Below are 27,094 nucleotides of genomic sequence, written 5' to 3' on the forward strand. Positions count from 1 at the left end.
AAATTATAACATTAGCAGAGCATTCTTCTATGACACAGAGGCAAATTGCTGCAGAATGTCACATCGGTTTGGCTACTGTTAATTCGATCATAAAACGATACAGGGAGACTGGATCCATCACACCCCAGAAAAAAGGAAACTGTGGCCGGAAAAGGAAGACTTCACCTGCAGATGATCGTTTAATTGTCAGGAAAAGTAAATTAAATCCTAGACTAACTGCTGTCGACTTAACCTGCGAGTTAATGGCTACCACTGGGGCGAATATTCACGTGACAACAGTGCGGTGTAGGCTTTTGGAAGCAGGACGAAGGGCTCGTAAGCCTATTAAGAAGCAACTGCTAACCCCTGTTATGTGCAAAAAACGCTTAATGTGGGCAAAATTACATCAACACTGGACAGTGAATGACTGGAAGAATGTACTTTTTTCTGATGAGTCTCATTTCGAGGTCCATGGCCACCGTGTTTCTTACGTACGGAAAGGATCCGAAAAAGTAACAGCAGCTCATCTCCAACAAGCACCCAAATACCCCCCTAAAGTAATGTTTTGGGGTTGTTTTACACATGAAGGGCCTGGAGCATTAATACCTATCAAGGGAATGATGAATTCTGACAAATATATTCACTTATTGGAAACCAGAATCGTACCCCAGCTGCAAAAATCATTTTCGGATGGCAGAGGTGTGTTCCAACAAGACCTGGAACCATGCCATACGTCTCGAAAAACTACAGAATTCTTCAACAAGAAGAATATACAGGTACTCCCCTGGCCAGGCAACTCACCCGACATCAACCCCATTGAGAACTTGTGGTCAATTTGCAAAAGAAGAATGCAAAAAATGGATTGTTCTACAAAGGAGAAGATGATTCTGCCCTCATTGGTGTATGGTTTCGCGATGAAGAAATGAAGAATATTTGTGGGAAATTAATGGAATCCATGCCAAATCGTCTCAGAGCTGTTATTAGGAATAAGGGAGGCCACATAGATTACTGAGGTATGTCTTAGATCCTTTTTTTATCCCGTTTGAGTGTTTTTGCATAAGTAAATACGTTGTTCGGATTAATTTGCACGCTACTGTATGTTGACATTTGGAGCAGTTTACCTGGACATGCCATTGTTGTACTCATTACTGTACTGCCTCATGTGAGGCAAGTAGCCTATAGCAGTATCATAAAAACAATTGCAATAGTGATGTTATCCGTTACTGGTAGATCATATGTAAAAAAGTAGGTAGAGAACAGATCTTACTACAGTACCTTGAGGAACACCTCAGCTAATGCGATAAAAGGATAAAAGTTCATCATTCAATTTTTATGGGGCCACAGATGTTTCGCAAATGATCCAATCCTTTCACCTGCACCAAGACCTGGGATTTATTCAGCCTCCACTAGAAATGAGTACTAGGGCATTTCCTTGGGGGAGAGGAAACCAGCACGTTAAGACTAACATCCCTTCTGCTATTCAGTGCTGATGGTATTATGATGTGCAACGGGATAGCTTTGATTTACTATTATTGACATTACGTTCATAATGCTAGAATTGGATACAGACAGTATTGTGATAATATCTCACAAGCAAACGTTCTGATGGTGGCAGATAAAAAAGTTAAATTTTTTTCTTCCACCATGTTAATAAAGTCAAAAGAAGTGCTTATACAAATTTTGGCCACTCGACCGCAATTACGAGGGCGGTAAAAAAATAAGTTCACCAGGGGCCTCTAACAGAAAAAAAAAACACAATTTCATTGGACAACTTTATTGAAACGGACACAGCAATTGTTGAGCTATTTTTCAACATATTTTCCATCGGAATTGAGACATTTCTCATATCATGGGATCGACAGAGAGAGGTGCAGACGCAGTCAAACGCTGGTTCCGGTCTGAGGCGGCTGACTTCTACGACACAAAAATTGATCCCATGGTATGACAAATGGCTTAATTCCAGTGGGGGATATGTTGACAAATAGTGCAACAATTGCTGTATCTGTTTCAAGAAATATTTCCATGCAATTGTGCTTTTTTCTATAAACGGCCCCATGGAAAATCACTTTCTGGACGGTCTCGTAATTGCGGTCGAGTGGCCAAAATTTGTATAAGCACTTCTTTTGACATTATTAACATGGTGGAAGAAAAAAAACTTTTTTATCTGCCCCCATCAGAACGTTTGCTTGTCAGACCTTGTCTCATAATGAGAACAAAAGTCAGTTATACTTACTTGTCGCCTAAGATCTGCCACTTCTTCTTGTGGCGACTGGCCAACACCGGATTCATTGCCATCTTCCGTATCGCCACTAGCTACTACCTCACTGCTTGCCAGGGTGTAGAAGAGACCATTCTGAATACACAATACAACTTCTTTCAAACATCTCACTATCATTATCAGAGTTTAATTAGCAATTTCACATTACATGAATTAAAAATATTTAGATTCACATGTATAACAGAATAAAATTGTTTCACAATGTAGTAAGCAATAAAGGTACAAAATTACATTTAGAAATTTAGAATTTTTATTTATGTATCTGTTAAACTGTGTAACCTCTGATGACTATATATCCTTACTCACCTTCAATGTTCCATCGAATGGGTTGAGAGTTTCCGCCTGAAATTCAGAAAACAAATCAGGATATAATGAAGATACAGCACTTACAAAAACTACTATGGTCAACTGACCAGAAAACGTGTTGACAGTTATTGAAACCAACAAATCATAACTCCTCCTACAATTCAACTGAGTTAATGGGAAAGAAATTATATCTTTTGTGCAACCATTCTCTGAAATGCATCAGTTTAGGTTACCATGGCAATTTACCATTTTGGAAAACTTCTATCAAAACTACATCAGTTTCCATGAAGTATATTTGCCACTGTAGGCTGAGTTGACAATGTTGCCTGTGTTCTGCAAGGTAAATGCTAGCCACATTGTCTGTTTCGTTGAGTTTTAACTTACATATAAATTCATCACTTTCAAATTTCATGTAGATGAAATGTCTATTAAGTGATAATGTCAAATTGAAACACATTCAAATACGTTACAACAATCCAAAAGATATTTAAAACAACGCCATCTAAAAAATTAACTCAGTTACTGTATTAATAACAATAATTAACATAAAATAAATAAAAAGAAGTAAGCGATTTTGAGATCAAAACAGAATACTTTAAATTTAAAAAACACATACACACAAATACTGTACATTTCAGTTCAACTTTCTCAGAATCCAGTCTACAATATTTCAGTCTTTTGTGTACCAGTATCAAATGCAGAATGACAGAATCAAAAAAATTAATTTAACAAATACATGACTAAAAATGAATAAACCCAAATGACAACTCGTCACATATGGGACCACGTATTAAAGTTTGGATTATATTGCGTATCATTTCAATATGAAATGGAATAGAATGAAGTGATGTCAGACATTGTAGTACTGGCAATAATGATATATTATGAAGGTTTGAATAAACTAAAATTTTGTTACTGATCATAATTATATTCAAAATGAACTCATTATATTTTACTTGGGCAACCTGACGCTTCTGCTTAGTATCCATTCTCACAAATAATTTTATCTTCTTAGAAAAACAAAGTAGGTGTGCACATTAATTTTGTCATTCTGACAGAAAATATAACCTTACCAGTAACAATCTCCTCATAATAAGATGACAATAATCTATTGTTATTCTTATAACGTGGCAACTTTTGTTTCAATTATTTAAGTTGCATAAAACAAAATTGATATATATTACATAACAAACATAATAACATAATATATATGTATATACTTCAAAAGTTTAAAAATATACACAATTTTCTAAACAGTACTGGTTAGTTCTTATAAATCAATAAGTGTAATCAAACTCAGTAATGTATTAAATTATTATTATTATTCAAAATAAAAATTTAGCATTTATTTTCGTTGAGTGGGTAATCTTTCTTTATATTGAGCCAATAACGATCATTCCATCAGAATTATAATTATTAATAAATAAATAGGATAATTCAAGGGAACAACAATGCAACACAGGATGACATGGCAGTGCAAATAATAAGGGTGTGCAAATATTACTCTGTACTACTCGTACTTTTTATAAAATCAATGACTAAAAATCTGTCAGCTATTTTATAGCTGCTCGCTATATCTGTAACAGAGAACACACAACAGAAAAATCATACTATCAAAATTTTTTGTCTGTCATGCAACAAAAATTTTATGTCCAACATTTTTTAATATGTAGGTAGCAATCATCAGGTGACTTGCGATATTTGCAACTGTCAATATGTGCCATATTAGAAGAAACATGCAAACAGGGTCATTCATTAAGAACATAAATGGGAAGAAAATAGTATTCCACACTAAAACTATAAACACTGAATTCCTAAAGACTGTGTCAATGCTGTAGGGAAGATAAGAATCTAAGTCCATTCTTAGAAATCTAGCAATCAGGTAGTTCAGTTGGCAGAGCAACTAGCTACAGACTGGAAAGTTCCTGTTTAATTCTGGATTGTAGAACGATTTTTTGCATTGCCAAACTTCCAGAATGGCCCCGACGGCCACTTAGCCTCCTGTCAAATTGAGTACTGGGTCTTCCTTAAGTGTAAAAAGATGGTCAAAGGGTGATGCCGACCACGCCATCCCATTCTAGCACATTCCAGGGTCCCCATAAACATTCAAGGCATTTAAATCTTAAAAGGTATATAGCCTACCTGCCACATTTCTTTATTCTTTTGAATCTCAAATTCGAGTTATATTATACACATATTATTTTTTAATTAGACCTAATAATAGAAATTGATACCCCATTTTCTAACGACGATAATAATAATAATAATAATAATAATAATAATAATAATAATAATAATAATAATAATAATAATAATACATATGGCTTTTAGAATTCATTGCCATCCTCACATAAGCTCGCCATCAGTCCCTATCCTGAGCAAGATTAATCCAGTCTCTACCATCATATTCCACCTCCCTCAAATCCATTTTAATATTATCCTTCCATCTACGTCTCGGCCTCCCCAAAGGTCTTTTTTCCCCTCCGGCATCCCAACTAACACTCTATATGTATTACTGGATTCGCCCATACGTGCTACATGCCCTGCCCATCTCAAACGTCTGGATTTAATGTTCCTAATTATGTCAGGTGAAGAATACAATGCGTGCAGTTCTGGGTTCTGTAACTTTCTCCATTCTCCTGTAACTTCATCCCTCTTAGCTCCAAACATTTTTCCTAAGCACCTTATTCTCAAGTATCCTTAACTTCTGTTCCTCTCCCAAAGTGAGAGTCCAAGTTTCACAACCATACAGAACAACCGACAACATAACTGATTTATAAATTCTCTCAGTTTTTTTGAGAGCAGACTGGATGACAAAAGCTTCTCAACCGAATAATAACAGTCATTTCCCATATTTATTCTGCGTTTAACTTTCTCCTGAGTATCGTTTATATTTGTTACTGTTGCTCCAAGATATTTGAATTGTTCCAACTCTTCAAAGGATAAATTTCCAATTTTTATATTTCCATTTCGTATTATGTTCTGGTCACGAGACATAATCATATACTCTGTCTTTTCGGGATTTGCTTCCAAACCTATCTCTTTATTTGTTTCAACTAGAATTTCCGAGTTTCCCCTAATCGTTAGTGGATTTTCTCCTAACATATTCACGTCATCCGCATAGACAAGAAGCTGATGTAATCCATTCAATTCCAAACCCTCACTGTATCCTGGACTTTCCTAATGGCATGTTCTAGAGCAAAGTTAAAAAGTAAAGGTGACAGTGCATCTCCTTGCTTTAGCCTGCTGGAATTGGAAAAGCATTCAACAGAAACTGGTCTATATGGACTCTGCTGTACGTTTCACTGAGACACATTTGAATTAATCGAACTAGTTTCTCGGGAATATCAAATTCAATAAGAATATTATATAAAACTTCTCTCTTAACCGAGTCATATACCTTTTTGAAATCTATGAATAACAGATGTACTGTACTCTTATACTCCCTTTTTTTCCAATATCTGTCGAATACAAATAATAAATATTACTGTGTGAAAGCATTTCAAAATGCTCAGTGTTCAACAGAAGTTGTATAATATCCATTGTATTATTTCCAGTCTCTCTATTATTCCACTGTAACAGCCATGTTATTAAAACATTCGAGATAAATCAAAGAACTTCGTAAGGTGAAGACAACTGCAGTACAGTTGTAGTATCTGCACATCCCTCTTAATAGCATTAAGCTCAGTGCCTTACCCTCGTCAAACCGTTCTCTTCATTCTGCCAAGAGAGAGGGAGAGGGCAGCATCACACCACAACAATCGAGCGACAACCAACAGGGCAACAAAAAACAAGAACAAAACAAATAACAAATTTCATTACATTACAATGATCTCATACAGCAGATAACTGCTATTTCTGTTAATGCTGGACATGCGAGTTATTTCAAAGAAGTGGTTAATTACATATTTTAAGCACTGCTTATGAGATCATTAGCTTTGTTCCAACTCAAGAAACATCCTACACACATAAGATGTTGTTTTACTGCTGTCTCTTGGTAATAGATGTGCAATATTTGCGTACTGTTAGCAACTGAAGTTAGCGGATAGAAAATAATACCGATATGAATAAAACTATTTGTTTTAGGGATTATTTGAGGAGTAGCTGAACATACGTCATCTTTGCCTACTTTCAACAGCATAATTGTGTACTCAATTTATAGACAGTACGCGTCTTTTTGGCTTTATTATTATTATTAAATATCCACGGAAAAGAACCCTAATTCACCAAGCAGTATGCTAGGGTTTTAGTTTTGTTATACGGTATACTACTTATCTATACTACTTATTTTAACACAGATAATGGTGAAATATGTATCTACAGTCTTTTAAAGATAAAGTTTAGCAAGTCTATAAATTGTCTGTAGCAACAAGGTTGGCTTTAAGACATCCATTAAAAAATTCGTGAAGTTCATCTAATCTATCTGCAATATAAATAATAAGAATTACTATCCACCATTCAAATATGGGTCATTCCTTTGTTACGGATGTGATAAATATTTAATTATATTGAATAAAAGACTTAAGATTGTCAATTTCTTATCTTGTACGCAGTTGAAAAAGGTATGGTATATACCTGTAGTTACCTAGCTGATGATCCATAATTATGAAAAGTGTAAGGGGGGAAGACTAAATGTTACAGGTGTGAAAAAACTTTCCATTGGCATTGCACAATCATGTAGTTTTCAGTAACTCTGCCAATTGGTAAGTTCTGAAAGAGTAGGACTTTTTTTTCTGGATGAGAAAAATGAATTGTGTGGGTCCCTGGCTGAGAAGAAACTGCCTACTGAAGGATGCACTGAAAGGAATGGTGAACGGAAGAAAAATTCGGTGCAGAAGAAGATATAGATGATAGATAACATTAAGATATATGGTTCGTATGCAGAGACTAAGGCGGAAAATAGGAAACATTCGAGAATGCTGGGTTTGCACTGAAATACCTTTCCTTGGGCAGAGAACTATGAATGAACAAATAAATAACTTTCTGATGTAACTGTATTATGTTACTACATCATAATAAAATGTTATGCTTTATATATTTTTTATTAACTATCACAAAATAAAAAATTACCCAAACATGCAGTGACGTAAGTAATACAGTACCTATACAGAACACGCATCACAGGAATGGGGGGGGGGGGGGGGGAAGGGCAAGAGTCATAATTATTACTATCATTATAAAAATTTATTACTAATGATAGTATTTGACGTTCTGTCTTTTTTTGACGTAAATACATCTATAACAAAAGGGCAACTAGAGAAATATGGGCGACGGAACAGGTTAGCAGACCTGGGAAGGAAAAGTGTAATACTATTTAAACTTGTGGTAACTCAAAAACTACAAGACTTATGGTATTGAACTCCATAAGTAAAATGATAAGAAAATAAAGGGCTTTAAGTTGGTATAGTATATTTTTCTATATTTATTTACATTTACAATATTTTTAACAACTATTAGTATTATTTATTACTAGATCTCGGATTTTTAGGCACTTAAAAACTAACTTTTAGGCACCTAAAATAGGCCCTGAATTTGTCAAAATAGGCACTAAAACATAGATTTAGGCATCTAAAAATACAATTACAAGCAGCTAAAAAATACTACTCAATGCAACTAAAATGTAATTTCTATCCACTCAAACTATAGTACCGGTAACTATAAAAAAAAAGCAATTAATTAACGAGTATTAAGCATTACGGTATACAGTGACAAAAACAGTACAAAATATTGCGGTTAGAAACTTTATTTCTGTTAAGTCTTATTATGAATACCAGTAGGCCTACGTAATTTTTTATGAATTCATCTGCTTCATTGCTCTGAGGCTGCTAATACGTAAGTGCTCATATTACAATTTAATTAATTAATTTACTAATGAATTTACAATTAACACATTATTCATAATTGGCTTTGCAATACATAATTTTCTATTGTAAAACTTTTGCCTTTTCTTAGATAGAACCATTTTATAAGCGAAAAAAATTCTTCCCAATGATACCGAAGCAATGGATGCATATTTTAATATAGCAATATTTGCTATGATGATTTCTTTAGGGAGAACTATCCTCCCGATTCAGCACATTCATTACCTGCTCAAGTGCTCAACAAAACCAGACACCTTCCAGAAATTTCTTCATTCCTACAACCAAACTATTACAGGATATTTGAATCACACCCACTTCATGACATTCAAAACTTTCTCTTTTACTGTTACGTGAAAATTTAAAAATATACACGCAACAAATAGAAATAGGCAATTTTAGGCTCTAAAACCTTAAAAAATAGGTTTCAGTGGGCAAAATAGGCATTTTAGGAACCATAAAACTGCTTCCAAACGTTCATATTTTATATAAAATGTGAAGATATTTAACTAGTTTTAGTTTATCCCTATATAAAAAAATAGGTATTTAACCTAAAATCCGAGGTCTATTCATTACTTAGTACAGAAAATATGTATTTCAAATTGCGTTAAGAGCGAACAGCTACTATAATATTAAATATGGAGCTAGACATGCTGTTTACAAAATATATAAAAAAGTTGAAGCTTTCTAAATATTGTTCCAAATTTGAAGCAGGGTAATGGTTTGGAAATTACAAGCACTTACATACAACGATAAAAGTGTGTGGTAGTTGTTTAGTAACTATAATTTTATCATTTATATTACAGAACTATTTTAAGTATAACTAATTCAAATTATATTAACATTTTCAATTGTAAAGGGTAGGCTAGGTTATAAATTGCAAATAAATGCTGAGAATAAAAGTCAATATAAAGGATAATTTATAAACTCCATATATTTCACTGTCTAAAAATTAAATTTTTCGGAACCACGATTTAACAGGTTTACAACATGAACTATTATATTTATTATTATTTTACATAAATAAATAGTTTAAAAATTATATTTTTATCATTATAATACATAGGTCTATCTACAGACGTGGACAAATTATTAGCAAAATTTACGATTTTTGTGGCATATTTTTACAAAATTTGACTTCTCAATTTAGACTACTGTTCATACTTTCATGATTGTAGTACTCAGAAATACGTAAAAATGTCAACTGTAGTCTAAATTTAAAAGTCAAATTTCGTAAAATTATAGCACAAAAGTCGTTTGTTTTGCTAATAATAATTTGCCCACGTCTGTATTATAGTACAGCATAATCAATTTAAATTAAAAGTGACATTTTCAATTGTAAAGGATATATTATAATTGAAAATAAATATTGGGAATTAAAGGCAACATAAAGGATAAAATTATAAACTCTTCACACATTTCATTGCCTAAAAAGTAATTTTAATAGACAACGTATTTGCACCAAACTTTTCGGAACCAATATTCCACTGTCAATTTTCATTATTTTTATACATGAATTAAATGAGTTAGGAAAGTAAGGAACAACTTTACGTATTTCCCACTTTTTCACAAAGTCAACATGAGTATTTATGACGCACAGAATGAGTGAAACGTTGAAATGTAAGTATAAGAATAACAGCATTAATATAGGTACTACATGTAAACATACAATGAAAACAGAATCTGTAATGAAAGGTAATAAAGCTCAACATAACCTACCAGTAACTTAATAAAAAAAAAAAGCAGCTGCTGGAGAGGAATTCTGGGATACTACCCACCCCATGGAAATAATTCGAATGATTTTTTTATTCTCTTGCTCGTTTAAGTTCGAATAAGCAAAGTAAATGTATGCATGCTTTTTCATTCAAAAGTTTTCTTTTGTTTGTCAATATTACATTAAAGGTTATTTATATGTTAAAAGACAAATTGTGGAAATTTTGTCAAGCAATAAAATAATACAAATATTCCTTTTACTGATTGCATTCATTTTCATGCCGTAGTAAATACTTTTAAATACAATGCTGTATTTCAGCTTCTTCTTTATTATTGTAACTGTGAGAAGATATTTCTTGAGTCGTGTATTTTTCATGCAGTGCGAATACACTCAAGTGAGCTAAAAGGAACAAAACATTTTTAATTGATATAAGCACACTTTTTTTTAAGTACCAGTATAATAAGTAACACACAAATTGTGTACAACTAATCTGTTGCAACTATATCACCAGTATAGTATTAGCATGATCTTAAGTTTTATTCTGAAATTCAGTAACAATATTACGTATAACTTTATTTACATTTCCAAATTTGAAAGAAAAAACTATAGCCTGATACACCATACTATAACAATCTCTTAAGCTATCAATCAGGTCCACAAGATAATGTTTATAACTGAAGTTGTCATGCCTACAATGTATTTAGATATGATTTGAAATAAGACATAGCCTTTCTTGGTCACTTGGTGTAATACAAAGCAACTTTAAAGAATATATAATCTTTTATTTGAGTTCTTATTTTGTTATAAATAATTCAATTACATTTAATCAATAGCAAGAGAATTTACTACAACTGGAAGTTTTATTTAGCGATATACTTTATTTTTCTCAAATTATACATAAAAAATGAAATAGAATGTTTCAAAATCTAAAATCAGTTCAAAATATTCATCATTACAAAATTAATATATGGCCTGTAGGTACCAGAAGGTGATAAATTGTAAATCAATTAAGATACTAATAAATCTCTTCTACTAATAAGATTTATGTATATTATAAAAATAACATGGTAATCCACTGCAATTTTATAGCTTTTTTTAATATGCCCTGATGCATTTGAACTCAAAGAATGATAAGTAATACATTTATTCAACAATCTGTAAAGATTCCCGACAATTTACAGTTACAATTAACATAATTTACAGATTTAAAAAGATATTTTATATTCATGAAATCTCAAATTATTTTATTGTATTCTATTACAGTATACAGGGTGTATCTGAAATGTAAGTGTAAATGTTACATGAGTAGTTGAGTGGAAGAGAAGGCCTTATGGCCTTAACTCTGCCAGCGAAAATAAAACATTATTATTATTATTATTATTATTATTATTATTATTATTATTATTAATATTGGTCCGAAAATGCTTTATTTCTCTGCTACAGTCTTTTTTTATACAACATTACTTACATTGATGTGGTACATTATGAAATAAAAATAGCATACCACATGGAAATATCAATGTTTCGGCTGGCATTGTTGGAGACGTTTTGGTGGGATCTCATGTTATTCCACCCTGGCTCAACTGAGAGAAATACAAAGAGTTCATGTATGATGGAGCTTCTGCTCATTTCAGTGTCAATATTCGTCGATTTCTAAATCAAAGTTCCATGACAGACATATAGGTAGAGATGGACCAATACCTTGACCTCTGCGCTCCCCAGATCTAAACTCACTAGACTTTTATTTGTGGTGTTATTTAAAAGAGCTTGTAAATGGAACCCCAGTGCAAGACGAAGAGAGTCTTCAAGCCTGTATTTTGGAAGGCTTCGAGACAAAACGACATTGTCCAGGGATATATCAGCGAATCAGAGATGAATGCGACAATGGGTTGATGCATGTATTCATGCTAACAGGGATCATCTTGAACACTTCCTGTAAGATTTTCATGTGGTATGCTATTTTTGTTTCATAATGTACGGCATCATACAATGCAAGCCGAGTTGTAAGAAAAGGGCTGTAACAAGGAAATAAAGCATTTTCGGACCAATGTTCATATAACATTTTGTCATCCTCTATATGAGAGGAATATACATATGCCCCTAAAGTTTTGACATAGGCCTACATTCTAGTTATACCCTGTATAATAGTTCTATTCTAGATTTTTTCTCTCATTTTTGTAAAGGATTCCAAAACATGTTTCTGACCTATAATAAAATTGAACCAATGTAGTTTTTTTATTTCATAACACAACAATGAAATTCCAAAATTATGCACTCTGATGATGACTTTTAGTTGCAACAGATAAGTTATACTAAATATAGCAGCAAGAAAAAGTATGAATGAAAGAAAGCACACGATATAAGAAGTGCAAGAAAAACAGGTACAGAAGATGTTCTTAATTTATTACACTCAAAACACTTAAAGCACTAACTAACAGACAATTATTTTCATATTAGGGCCTATTCAAAGAAAGTCCGAAATTTAAATCAATTTCTAATTAAACATGTTTCAAATAGTAAGCACATTTATCTCTAAACTACATGGTCGTACTACGCTATATACGGTAAAGGTTGGTAATATTGTGATAGTTCTTTTTGAGAATTTATTACAATTTTACTGAGCGTGAGGAAGACCGATTTTTTGCGTCAACATATTAAGGGAATGTTCGTGGACAAGTTTCTGCACAAAACTGGTCCTTCTCTCGCTAAGTAAAACTGTAATAAATTTTCAAAAAGAACTATCACAATATTACTCGTATCACAATATTACCAACCTTTACCCTACTACTAATAAATTCTGAAAATATTACTATGACATCATTAGATTTTTGAAGTTCCAGAGATGCAACAGCACAGAAAATTATATTTTCTATGGCATAAACCTATCTACGACTAACTTCAAAACCAGACCCATAACAGTACCTACCTACTAGAACATTAAACTTGAAAACAGAAAAAATGTGACACATAAAACGGATTACCCATTAACCTACAGTATTTCTCTCCTCAGCTCCAGACTTGTTTCTTCCAATTTATTTTAACTTATTCATTCATTGTATTTATTGTAAAAATTGTTAATAATTATATGAATTTCCACATTTGAGAATAACATTTATTCCTACATATGTACTTATTTAAAAATCACACACACACGTAAACACAGTGTTTGCGGGGTTTAATGTTTGAATAAAGTAGCAATGGATTTTTGCATCATTCCACATAGGAGGATCATAATCTCGCTCAGAACTGCCCTGTCTTACATTGCTGTCCTAGTGTCTCATAGATTTAACTTAAAATTTCATTTTGTCCAATTTTCATTTGAAATATATTTTTAACTTCACTAACTAACCTGATTCTAAAGAGACGAAATCACAATATTAAGAGGAACTGAAAACAATATTTCAACAATTGGTGTGTATGTGACCTATTGGGTGCCCCAACCTCAGGATAGAATTCTTCACGACAATCCCTAGAAAAGTAGGTAGAGGTGCAAATGGCACACATGTCAATATGAGGAGTGTTGGCAAAAAAAAAAAAGAAAACCCAGTTGGTTTATAATTGTCAGTATATGAAGATCTAAATGTCATTGGTAGGGGAAGGTATTTCAGCAATTTGAAATTACAAATTTAGCAATTTAAAAAATAAATTTGCCATTTTAAAGCAATTTTAATGTTAGAATTTAGCATTTTCTAGTGTTTGGAATGGAACATTTATATGGAGAATTTGGTGGTAAAATTCAATATGTTGGCAAAAATGTCAGTACATATGAAGGTATAAATGTCATTGGTAGGGAAGGTAGATTTCAGCAATTTGAAATTAAAAATTTAGCAATTTAAAAAATAAATTTGCCATTTTAAAGCAATTTTAATGTTAGAATTTAGCATTTTCTAGTGTTTGGAATGAAACATTTGTACGGAAAATTTGGTGGTAGAAATTCAATGTCATCAATGTGTTGGCAGGTACATTTTCCAGATTTTTCAGTTAAATTTTCTAAAATAATAAGTATGCAAAAGAACATAAAATTACAGTGAAATTTTGAACATTAAGAAACATGTCAAAAGATATGGTGTGATTTTATCCCAACCCCCTCTTTGCTCAATCACAAACACTCACTACAATATACAACTTGTTTGTGAATGAACACTGGACCTAAAGTGAGTGAGTGAGTGAGTGAGTGAGTGAGTGAGTGAGTGCGCATGTCCAATGTCTTGTACCAAGCTATCTTCTTTCTTTACAACTGCACATCTTCTAAGATGTTCCATATTCATTTCTTCATACCTGAGGCGCTCAGCGTATAAATGGTCCAACCCACAAAATTTGCACATTGAGTTATAGCTTTAAAGAGCTCCTCATATTGTTCTCTTCAAAGTGTAAATCGACCTAGTCATCATTCCCAGTTTTTCCATAAGATTTCAGCACAATTTTAGTTTGTGTATCGCATTTGCGCAATGTTACAATGAGGTAAAGTGGAAATATAATTTTATGGGTTGGGCCATTTGTGTACTGAGTGCCTCACTTGAAAAATTGTAAGAAGCAGTATGGGGTGGGGCTTTTAGGTAGATTTGTTTGCATCTCCTGATCAACAATTTTTTTTAATATTATTCGTTGACAAAATTTGTGTAATTATAAAAAAATAGGTACAGGACATTTCGAGAGTCCTGACAAGTCAATATAGAATGCAGGACATAATCATTGAAGGACATGTCCTGTATACAGGAAGTCTGACAATCCTAATCTCTACCAAAGTTTCTAACACTTAAATAAAAAATACAGCATGATTCCTACCATTCTGAGAGCCTGATATGCTTTTGAAAATTTATTTAATACTCCCTCTATTCCAAAATATGGGATAGGAAGATGTAATTGAAGACATTATTACAAAAATAACCCTTGTCAAAATCGCTATTTTCCAGGAGAACAATAAAAATAAATCGAACAACACATGTCAGCTGTTTCTGTACAACTGGTGTTTATCCTTGTGGCTATTGCACCTGACATGTGTCATTTTTGAAGTCTCTAAACATTTGAAATAGCAGCAAATGTGCCCTTAACTCAATTTCATTAAAAATGACTAGGGCTGTTTTTGTAATAATGTCTTCAATTAATTCTGTTCCAAAATATGGTATACATTTGTTAAAGTTCTCAGTAATATATTGTAACTTAATACATCTTCTAGATACTTATTTGTTTGATAAATTAACATAAGAAAAACATAAAAATTAGGTACATTTCATTCTGTGTGATGTCAAATTAATAAAACAAAAAGCAAACATTGTTTTGAGAGAGGAAAATTAACATAAAAACTGCAATAAATTATGGCCCGTTTTTGTACGACTGTTGTGCCTTAGATGTTCTATCCAAAATTGACTGGGTTGGTGTTACATTTTCTGCAGCAGGAACACCACAGCAGGTGCCCATTTGATTTCTGTTCATAATGAACTGTTTAAATATTATAGTTTGATGCACTACAGAAGACTAGAAACATTCACAACTGCACTGTCTGATAGTCCTTTCACTACTGAACAGAATAACACACGGCGAAACAATTTGTGCGCACATGTGCAATAATCAAACTTGTTTTGTTTGTTACTGTGCCATATTTTGGAATGGAGGGATTAATAAAATATCATAGTTTCAAATTTCTTGCATAAATTAGACCTATCTAACAACTGAACTTTGATATATGTATTTTTCACACAAACAGAATTCCAAAAGCTATAATTCACTATTGTCCAAATGGGAAGAGATCTCTAGGTTGTCCAATGAAGCGGTAGGTTGAAAATTCAACCATGAGATCGTAACAGGCATTAAGGAAGAAAAAGAAGACTCAAATTAAAGCGGAATAGGCCTAGAAATATGCCTTACGATTTCCAAACATTATACCTGAAACACCAACACTGTGCATGCGTGCATGTAGAATTAAATAACACTAACACTTCAATAATTTTTCCACCAGAGACCTAATCCGTTACTGAATTCTTACAATTAATGTCCTCAATTTTTATTTTAGTTCTCACATACCTCCTGCAAGACCCTCTTCAACTTGAGAAGCATAGTCTTAATGTTCACAATGTCCTGGTACATGTACTGGTAGGTTCCTCTATCCAGTCTCAGGCTGCCATCTTCAGTCTCAGAGCTCGGTGTTGCCTGTGCAGGTCACAATTCAAAACAGAATGTCAATTTCTAAATCTGACAACACAAGCCTGAAATATATTTTACTGAAACAAAACAACGACGTTCAAAATATGGGCTTACCTGTCTTGGTGGCCTCAGAGGGCTGCCTGTGAGACGGGCTTTTGTGTCTAAAGACCGCGGTGAATCTGGGGTGCTTCCTGTTCGTGACCTCAGAACTCTAGTTGTTGGTCGTCCACTCACCAGCCTGTAACCAAGAAAATAAAACATTTCATGTTACTCCTTTCACAACGTTTTCACAATGAACGAGATAAAACCATCCTCTTTTTAACATAAATTCTGTATTCTTAAACTGTAAACATCGCAATTATTGCAGTTTTTTTAATTCATCCCACAATGAAGAAATAATATTTGTTGCACAGAACTGAGCATATATAAATTCACTGAAATGCAAATGTATTATTATATCACTACCTATTTACACCTAAAAATGTTATACTTTGTAAAACAAAATCAAATTAAATGCTTGGGTAATTTGCTAGGAAACGTCCACATAGACCACTTTTACACTAAACCTAACCTTAGTGTATACAACTTATACTAAAACACTAACCTAACCTAATGTAACCTGTCACAGATTAAGGAAAAGGTTAGGTTAAGTTAGTTTAGGGTTTTAGTATATCTTGCAAAAAATAAATTTTAGGTTTAGTGTAAAAGTGATCTATATGCAACGACGTCTCGTAGCAAATTACCAATGCTTGAAATGCAAGTCTTTTGAAGATCTCAATGCCACACAATTCATACAGCTTAATCGGTACCGGTATTTCTATTTAGCCCTTTGATATCTTGAAGCAACATACTTCATGATCATCATATAAAACGTGGAATTGTTTGTTAATCTCTGTTCATAATTAATCTGGAGTGAAGACAGAGTTTTATTTTCAGTTTAAATCGATTTTATTTTACATCTTGATTACACAACTTTTAACGCTGTATCATTAAGGGATAAAAATATATAACATAATAACTTTCATGTGTTAATGAACTAGAGTCTACGGCAATTCGGAAGGCGGTAGTCTGCTAGCGTTTGCATCGAGAGAGACAGATAGAGGGAGCAAGGCAGCGTACAACATTGCCACTGCAATACAAATAGCACAGGAGAGAATTTAAATTATCAAAAGACAATAATGAACTTAGCCGTTGATTACTGTAAGCATGACACCAAACAAACCCTGTTTCCTTCACTAACAATATTCTTTGCACGGCTCTCAATCCCACACCACATGCTTCTGCAGTCGTTTCTTACGCATTGGCAATGTTGCAGTCAGCATCAAGATGGCCGGCAGCATTCTGCTTGTCAACGTTTTTAAAATAATTATACACTTTAAACACTATTTTCCGCGCCTGCCTGTGCAATACTTGTCTTGGTAGTTTCCTAGTACCCGGTACTCGTTACATAGGTCGTATTTATGTTTACACAGTGGCTCCTTTCTGAAAAGAATTTTAGTAGTTTGTTACTAGATGTGATTCTAGTCAGTTTGTAATATATTTTTGAATGTTAGGTTAAGTTAGTTTAGTTTAGGTTGTAGTTCATTTCCGACAAAAGAAAATATTTTTATCGTTATCTACAATAATGTGTTCTTAGGTTAGGTTAGGTTAGGTTAGTTTAGGTTGTAGTTCATTTCCGACAAAAGAAAATATTTTTATCGTTTTTCTTTTCAGAAAGGAATCACTGTGTAAACACAAAAACGACCTGTGTAATGAGTACCGGGTACTAGGAAATTACCCTTGTCTTTTTACAGTCTCTCCTTTCATTTATTTATCTTACACACACAATAAATGTTAGTAGTTCTTATTCAATGTATTGAAACACTCACACGTGAACAAACGAACTCGGGAAGTACTACAGTAGTTACAGACTGATTCCGATTGGTTCTACTGTACAAGCTTGTGACGTCACATGCCAGAAATACTACGGCGCATATAGCAGCTGACCTCCTTCCGAAATGCTGTCTAGTCTAAGTTTGAAAATACCTTAGATGACTAGTTTCGGCTTGGGAGCCATTTTCAGAATTGCATGGCATAGTTTCGGAAGATGCACACACAGATCACGCAGTTCTGTAGATTGCTTCCAAGCCAAAACTAGTCAACTAAGGTACTTCCAAACTTAGTTCAGTAACACGTGAAAGTTATATATATATATATATATTATATATTTTTATCCCTTAGATTTTATTTGTTACTGAACTCAAGAAAATAGAGAAACACAGTTTTACTTAATCCATGCAGATAATCTTTGTTTCAGAGACTGAAACAAATGAAGTAACATCAGCTATCTTTCTATATTTTCTAAATAGCAATTCATATTTCAAATTTAATATTAAATTAATATGACAATAGTTGAGAAAAATCCACACCCTTTTCGGTTAATTTTGTAACAAGATTTCCAGATACACTGCTAAAAATTACTTCTCTTTATCAATAATGTATTTTAATTATCTTTCAGAATTTGTGAACGTTATAAAAACGTAAGAAGTAGTGTCCTTCAGACAAAAAACGTTTATTATGTTCACAGACACTACACTGAACTAGACACTGAGACGTTTTCTGTAATATCAACTTAACATACATGTTACGTTGTTTTTCCGTTTCAAGCATATATTGAATCCTTAATAACATACCTTCCTCCTGACAAAATATTTCCCTTCAACAAACACAATGTCCTCTAGGAATATTTGAATGTCGTTCTGCGCAAACTCAAGATTTTATAGTTAAGTTCTTCTTCTAGAGAACGTCTCAATTATTTTCTAACGAGCTTAGTACAATGAAGTATTCCTACACAGCTCTGATTTACAGCATCGTTTCTTGAATCTGTAAAAAGACACTATTTTTACTGGGTACAGGAACCAATATGGTATAAAATTCAATTCATTATCAAGAATTCACTTTCCGCACAGATACCATCTTCTTAATGAGCTACAACTTTATATATGAGCCGTTGAGAGCAGAAGTGGTTTAAGTCAAAATTGGGTAATGAGGTTTAAAGTAAAAGTTCTGTAAAATACAGCACAAAGTAGCAATTAATATATCGTTTGTTGCTATCCACTGACTACTAATAGTTTAAATAAATTGAGTATTAATTGCTACTTTGTGCTATATTTTACAGAATGTTTACTTTAACTCTCATTAACCATTTTTGACTTACGGCTCATATATTAAAAGTTTTCACCTTCTCAACAATTTTCCTCCACTCTTTTCCAACTTAACTGCATTTATTCAATTTTTAATTTTAATAGTTTTCAAAACCTTTATTATATTATCCTCTCACATATTTTTCGATGTGCTCTGAGTTTTTGTTCCAATTGCTTTCCATTTATATATTTTCTCTAACTAACATTTAGTTTTGTCATTCAACGTGCATGTCCAAATCATCCAAGTTTTTGAGATCTAATAAAATGTGTAATATTTTTAACTAGGCTTAATTTATATAATTCATAATATCTCCAATTTTTCAGGTTATTTATTATCCACATTTTTAATTGATCCGTAAATTTTTCTTAATAGGTATTCATTTTTTTTTTAAGTTCTAATAACTTTTGTTTATATGAATCGTTGTGTATCCACGTTTTCACACAAATATACAAGTGTAAAAGAAACAACATAGCTTTATATCGGCATTATTATGCAAAATAATTTTTGCACGCAATTAATATGAGACTGTCATTTCCTGAATTCCTGGAGTTTCAATTACATTATATATTACGTAACAGACATTCTTAATAAGAACTTTCGAAATTATCATCAAAGAAACATTTAAAATAATATAATCAAATGCTAATTTATTTCTCCTATTTTGACTTTATGATAGTCACTCTAAAACAATTAGAATATTCGTTGTCATTACTTCCACACCAAACTTTCAGAATAAAAACACACAAAAAACTATCATAAACAAGACAATGATATTAAAATATGTTCTAACCTATCTCTACATGCAGAAACTGACAGAGCCATGAAGAACACTTGAACTATCCCTAAGATGAACTATGGAATCAATCATTCGATCACACCCTGAGCAGTATGGAAAATCTAACACTGCTTCTATGTGACCTAGTAGATAGAGGAGTGTTCAGAAAGACATTTAGTGTCAAATAGTGACGAGGTTCTTTGTTAAGATCTTGTTGAACTGAGACGAAATGAATAAAATATCAACATAATTTAATTATATTTCACAGTACACAGACATCAGTCATCTTAAAAGTTTAGGACTATTATGAAAGCAAAATGCACTGATACTATATTTGAACTGATGTGCTATTCATTTTTAAATTACAATAATACAGCATAAACTTATTCTATATGAAAATCTCCCTAGTAAAATTATTGAGATTTACATTAAATTCATTGTAATGCTGAATTATTATGTGAACAGTTCTACAAACTCGAAAAAATAATTGTTTTCTTCAAATTAATATTTAATTTCTTAAATTAGAACATCATTAGATAGAAAACGTCTTAATTTTGTATATCTAGCTAAATTAAACATGCCTTTCCTTTACAACTTTTATGTATCTAGATGTCTTTATGAACACACCTTATTGAAATCTGTGCAGCTATGGTTTGTTTCATTTGCAAGGGTCCATTCATACCTTCTTATGCACTATGACTATATTTGCAAGGCTCATAGTATGTTATGATGCATTATCATGCCATGGATCACATCTACTGGATGCTTTCTTTATTCTATATAAAAATTTACCCATTCTCTGGGAGAGAAGCTGTCATCATTGAAGCCATCAATGTTTCGAGCAACAATCTGAGAGGACAAGAAAATTAAACTTCATATTATATTGAACTGAATAGATCATTTCGCTTTTTACTACTATGTCACTGAGTTTGCCATGTAATGTAAAAATTTCAGCATCAAAATTAGAAAATCACTGATATACGTTAATTTCAGATCGTATCAAATATGTTTCTTCCATTAACATTTAAACCAACAAAACAGGAAAAGCCTGTTTCATTGATTCACAATGTCACTTGACATATGTCACAGTGTTTTGTTTCATAAGAGTTATAACCAAGCTTTCTAAGATGCTTGAATACAAAAAGGTTTTAGTTGCATTATTAATTATTGCAATAGCACCTTATTTGTAAAATAACGTTTACTGCTTTCAATACGTTTAATTTGTATTCTGTATTTTATGTTCATTCATTTTGACATTCAGTTAGAACAACAAATTAAGAATGGGATGTTATTTATTTTTCATCTTCAGAGATACCTAAACATTTGGGAAACTAAGACGTACATATTACTTAATTACTAATTATTGTGTTTTGAGTATTTAGATGTATGTTTTATTGTGCTTTTCATTATTTTACACTAATTTATTGTTATGACGTTTAGGTACATATTTTAAAATCATGCGATGTTTTCGTCATTTTCTATGTGAAATGAAAGTACACACACATGAGGGGTCAGAAGCAAAGGGGTATAAGTGTACTTAAGTTATTTGTGAGGTGGTTGAAAGTATTTACGATTTCGTAAATTCTGTGACTTTTCTTATTTTAATTTTAGTGTGTGATGTTAAAAGATGTATACTTTTGCCACTAACATTGGATGCACTTAACTCACGTTTTTAGAAATGTCACTTATACCCCTTTGCTTCTAACCCCCTCACATGAATTCCAACGAAAATAAAGTTTCTATATGGCAATTATTACACATCCAACTCAAAATGTAACAGAAAGTAGCTTCTTCTTCTTCTTCTTTATTTTTTTATATTTATTTACTGTATTTATTTGTTATTGAACATAACAGGCAAAGCCCAATTACAATGTTCAAGACTGACAAACTAATTTATAAAACATAAACAAGGAAAAGGAAACGTACATAAAGTATGTATTACAGAATTGAAGTACACAATACAATTAAATAAATATAAATATAAAAAGTGATCGAGCAAATTAATTTTAAAAGCAATAGTTTATTTTCATTGTTGTATTATTCATTAAGGAGCATCACTTCTTTTCTGGGGGACTTACATTTCGTAGTTTGTTACCGGTATTAAAATGTAAGTTTAATTTTAGAACCCTACAAGCATTGTACTGTACTATAAACTTATGATTAAAAAGGTATATTTCTAGTCACATATCAGCCACGATTGATGTTAAGATATGAGTCATGTATAAAGTTCCATTATACTTTTAACAATTTTTATCGTTTTGATTGCAATAATGATAATAATAATAATAATAATAGCTACATGGGGCATATGTTACAATACTGGCTGGAAATGTTTAACACTGACAAAACTGCCTTTAGGGTGATGATGGGGAAATGGTAGAATAATATGGGAAGTGGGAGCACCTTGAGAAAATAATAATCGCACTTGATCCCAAGTCCTCTGGCATGGAAAGCCAAAGCTCTACATGATCAATTAATTTTACGCCAATATTATGTTTGCATTTTAAGTTGTATATACTGCAGTTCTCTTTATGTTCAGCTAACATTGCGCCAGTATCACATTTGGTACTCTTAACCATAAGAAATGATTTGTAACGTTTACTTTACATAAATTGTTATTTGCTGAAATAATTATGTTGTAATCATTTCCCTATATGTCTAGCTAATGTTGCACCAGTATCGTATTTCATATTCTTAACCACAGAGCAATTAATTAGTATAATGTATGTTGTAAACCAAGCATGTCCAGCTGGGACAACTCTAACCTTCAAACGAGGTGCAACAGTGGTGTAGAATATCCTTTATGCGTGTGCCTAAGATTCTACGTCATTGTTGCACCTCGTTTGAAAGCTAGATCTGCCCCAGCTGGGCATGCCTGTTGTAAACAGTTCTCTATATTGTTCAGCTAAGGTTGCACCAATATCATATTGACATTCTTAATAATAATAAAGCAATGATTTACAATGTATGCATGAAATAAAATTTGCTGAAGTAATTTATGTTGTAAACAGTTCTCTATGTTCAGCTATTGTTGCGCCAATTTTATATTGGTATTTTAATCATAAATCAATAATTTACAATGTCTGCTTTAAATAAAATTTGCTGAAGTAATTTACGCTGTAAACAGTTCTCTATATGTTCAGCTAATGTTGCACTCTCTGTTTCTCTCTCAAAATGAGAGACATTTTAGAATTAGATATTCTACTGGGTGTTCATTTCAAAGTGTGTCATGACGTCACTGTTGTGAGTCAGCGATTTGAAGCGAGTTTCAGCTTTTAATGTCAGAGAAGTTGCCTATTATTCAAGGCGTTCAATCTGAACTTGAGAACGTGTACGGTATAACTTGAATGTCGTAGCAACAAATGGCGGTCTGTAAAGTCTGTGTACTACCATAACCTCTTTCGAACTGTGTTTTGCGCGGGCAAGTCGTACGTAGGGTATTTGTTATCATCGATTGCGTACGGCAACATTCCACAACACAAATCAAATGCTCCGTGCCATGTTGACCGTCGAAGTTAATGTCAACAAATACGTAAGTAATCGTCTTAACCCTCTCCCCATATCCCGACAGTAAGAAAAAAAACTCACTTCAGTACGTGTTTCCAAACAGTTCACATTCTTGCCACTACTGGCGTTACCGTACGTATCGGTAAGTAATCTACAGAATGAACGCCGTACTTGCTAGGCAACTTCTCTCGCATTTAGGTAATACGCCTCTGCGGAAGTGTAGGAAGATTGAATTCTCTAGGCTCATCGGATAGCCACATGACGACATACAGCGAGCCATGACACATTTTGAACTGAACACCCAGTATTAAGCAGAAAAAGAATACTAAAGCAAAATTGTTAATAAACACACGAAAAAAAAAATGATTTTCAGTAATACATATTTTTGCAGTACCGGAGATATATTTTTACTATATAATTAATTCTGTAATAGCCAAATTGGGAAAAACATGTTAGAAAACTGGAGAGAGTATGCATCCCTAAATAAATCCTGCAACGTGTGTCTCATGGAAGAAGATCTATTGGTTGTCAGGTAAAGAGATGGACGAATGTGAAAATGTAATAGACCACTTGATCTAATTATTATTATTAGACTCTAATATATGATGATGATGATGATGATGATGATGATGATACTTTTATTTCCAATTTTTGTAATTCTGGTAGATCTATAGCCTACTGTAAAGAAGTGCTGTATACTTATATATTTTGAATCTCTCCCTCTTTCAAAAATTCATTTATCCATTGCAGCATTTTTCTTTTCTGAAATTATTGATAGTTACTGTTGTTTTAATTAAAGCTATTTCATTGTATCCTAAGCGACATCAGGAAAAGATATATATAATTTGCTGAAATAATAATTATGACACTCCTCCCTTACGTTCAGAACTTGATTCTCGACAAGTATTTTAACTGAAAGTAATCCATTATGAAACTAAAAATAAGAAAAAAGATTTTAAATCAAACACGTGACATACACAGCTTCCTGTTCTGACACTTTAAAAGTCACTGGGGATTAGAGTTTCATTCAATAAAATTCGGAGGGGGGGGGACAAGTAGCTTGTCATTTGACGTAACTCTCTTAAAACGTCTTAACCCCATGTCATGGAGCAACAATTAGTTGCGACATGAAAACTAGGTTTTATATGCTTTAAGTAGGCCATGTCACATCACTGCATCCTGCGAGATAAGCACTTAAACCTCATGAGATGCTCAGAGTAAGAAGAGCAGAAATCAATAACAGCCGGTAGAGTGAGAACGCAAGAGAGGAGAGAAATGGTGAAGCAGTGACGTCACTATATAAAAATTCTGCGCATCTGCAGAGTTTCAACTCGTTACTTCTGGTGTGGACTTTGTTCATTATAAAAAACCGAGCAATGCAGTAATAATGTTCCGAGGCCTCGCTTCGTTCACTTGTTTCGAAGCCAATTATTTATCTCGAATATATGACCTAACCTTGACCTTTCCCCTCGTCCACGGCAGCAAGACCTGACAAGGGTCGTCGGTGAACTGGGTCCCGGAGACGAAGAGGACGTTCCGGATTCTTCAGGGTGGAGGTCACACTTCTTCCTCCTAGCACCACCGACTCCATTTTGAGATGACGAGGGCGGTGATGGTGTCGCAGACGATGTGGTCGGTTGGTGAGGCATGTCTCTCGCGAGTACGACCTAGCGTAATGCAGCCATGGACACCGTCGCGGTAGAATATCCACTTCTCGACCATTGGTGGTCTCACACACACACTACACTAGGCCTATATTGATTTATACTAAAACACCCTTTAAATAATGGAGAGAGGTCTGCGTTGAAAAATTGCATTTCTACTCCTGAGTTACACGCAATATCGACATCACAACCGCTGCACTTGGCAAATCCATTTCAAAGTTCAACAGATGTTAATTTCTCTCAGCAGTAGACGTCACAACTCCGGTAACCTAGGCAACTGGTCCCGAATGAACTCCAAAGATCAAAATAATCACAAACCACTTCGCGTAAGTACATGTTACAGGTATATAATTCATGTTCTCGTATCACCATTGGAAATTTCTTCAGACAGTCTTTTTTTTTTCAACTAAGAAGATAAAAAAGGTAGTAAAACATGACAAAGACAGGTTTACTGCGGCCGGCCGGAGTAAGACAAGTACTTCCAGGATCCCGACGGAAGCATAAACGCGAGAAGTTCATTACCTGAGAGTTTTACTGTGTTATACAAAAAACACCCCCATGTGTGTGCCCCCTTTGACGGGCACATGATGAGTGCACCCCCAGACCGGCACTGACACAACCCTCCGACCTTTCGCTGTGCGCGCGCCGTGCCCACCACAACCGCTCCTCCCCCTCCCTCACCCCACCACTCCGCCAACCCTGGCCGGTGCCTGTCCCTGCCACAGCTCAATACCTTGAGAAGGGATGCTGAGAGTCTCACGTGCTGAGTAATGCTATTACAGGGCCCTTTACGAAATATAAGGCCACGCTTTAATTCCAGAAATATACGACGCCTGGCTTTACTGCATTCCTAATTACAAAGAATGAGCATTTTATGTAGGGTCAAGTAGGGCTATTATGATAAAAAAAAATTACTCTTTCATTGTAATTTTTCTATTAAACCATATACAAAGCCATGTGCTACTTTAGACATATTAGACATAGAAGGATTTGGAGTTACATTTACTTTTTATTTGTAATAATGGATAAAATTAAAACAAAATCAGTGTATCTGTGCGGGCTATTGTGATACACATAGAGGTCTATTCTGATACAGTGCTATAAATCTGACCATATTATACAGAGCAATGAAGTATGGCTATTGTGATACACACAGATGTTTAATGTATCACCTGTAAAAGTTTGGTTGAAATCACATTAAAATTGACTAAAATTTAACAACTTTTGTAACGACTTCTTTTTCCCCCCCATACAAATTTGTACAATTTACTGAAACTTTTAACACTTACTGCCAATACTAGAAAATTGCTGTATGTCCAAATAATTTTTTATGCTCGACCATGCCGAAATGTAGTAATTATACACCTGGTAGCAGCCCTTTAATGGACCTCATTAAAGTACACCTATTCATTAAAATTCAGGTGTTCCACCAATCAGAAAACACCATTGTAGCAATATGAAAGAGCAAGTATCGATTATTCTCGGATATGCAATCGAAAGACAACTAGCGAAACGTCACGGGTTACTATAATAATTAGCGTTAATTGTAAATAATATTCAAATAAATTCAATTTGTCATCTCGTTTTTCAATGTCTAAATCAATTTCAAGGTTATATCAAGATTAATGTTCATTTTACTCTCTTAGATTATATCAAGGTCAATGACATTTGTTCCTCGGAAAAAAATCA

At 33.3% G+C, this 27,094-nt stretch overlaps 1 protein-coding gene across 8 annotated transcripts in view; it reads right to left on the reverse strand.

Moving 5' to 3' along the window:
• The window catches only part of LOC138701943 (uncharacterized), a 349,096-nt gene that overhangs the window by 27,555 nt on the left and 294,447 nt on the right, over positions 1-27,094 (reverse strand). For 5 of the 8 annotated variants that reach the window (XR_011332730.1, XM_069829314.1, XM_069829313.1 and 2 more), the window contains 6 exons: positions 21,027-21,083; positions 16,391-16,514; positions 16,157-16,282; positions 6,260-6,283; positions 2,564-2,599; positions 2,213-2,332 (listed from right to left, as the gene is read on the reverse strand). Coding sequence is in view for 7 of the 8 variants with exons in the window: in XM_069829314.1 (XP_069685415.1) it covers positions 2,213-2,332; positions 2,564-2,599; positions 6,260-6,283; positions 16,157-16,282; positions 16,391-16,514; positions 21,027-21,083 (487 nt within the window). In the remaining variant the exon portion in view is untranslated. Of the gene's footprint in view, positions 1-2,212; positions 2,333-2,563; positions 2,600-6,259; positions 6,284-8,480; positions 10,535-16,156; positions 16,283-16,390; positions 16,515-21,026; positions 21,084-27,094 lie in introns of those variants that run through there. The other 3 variants (XM_069829315.1, XM_069829316.1, XM_069829319.1) reach the window with 3 other exon arrangements.

The sequence above is a fragment of the Periplaneta americana genome, chromosome 6 (genome assembly GCF_040183065.1).
Source record: "Periplaneta americana isolate PAMFEO1 chromosome 6, P.americana_PAMFEO1_priV1, whole genome shotgun sequence".
Classification (NCBI taxonomy): domain Eukaryota; kingdom Metazoa; phylum Arthropoda; class Insecta; order Blattodea; family Blattidae; genus Periplaneta; species Periplaneta americana.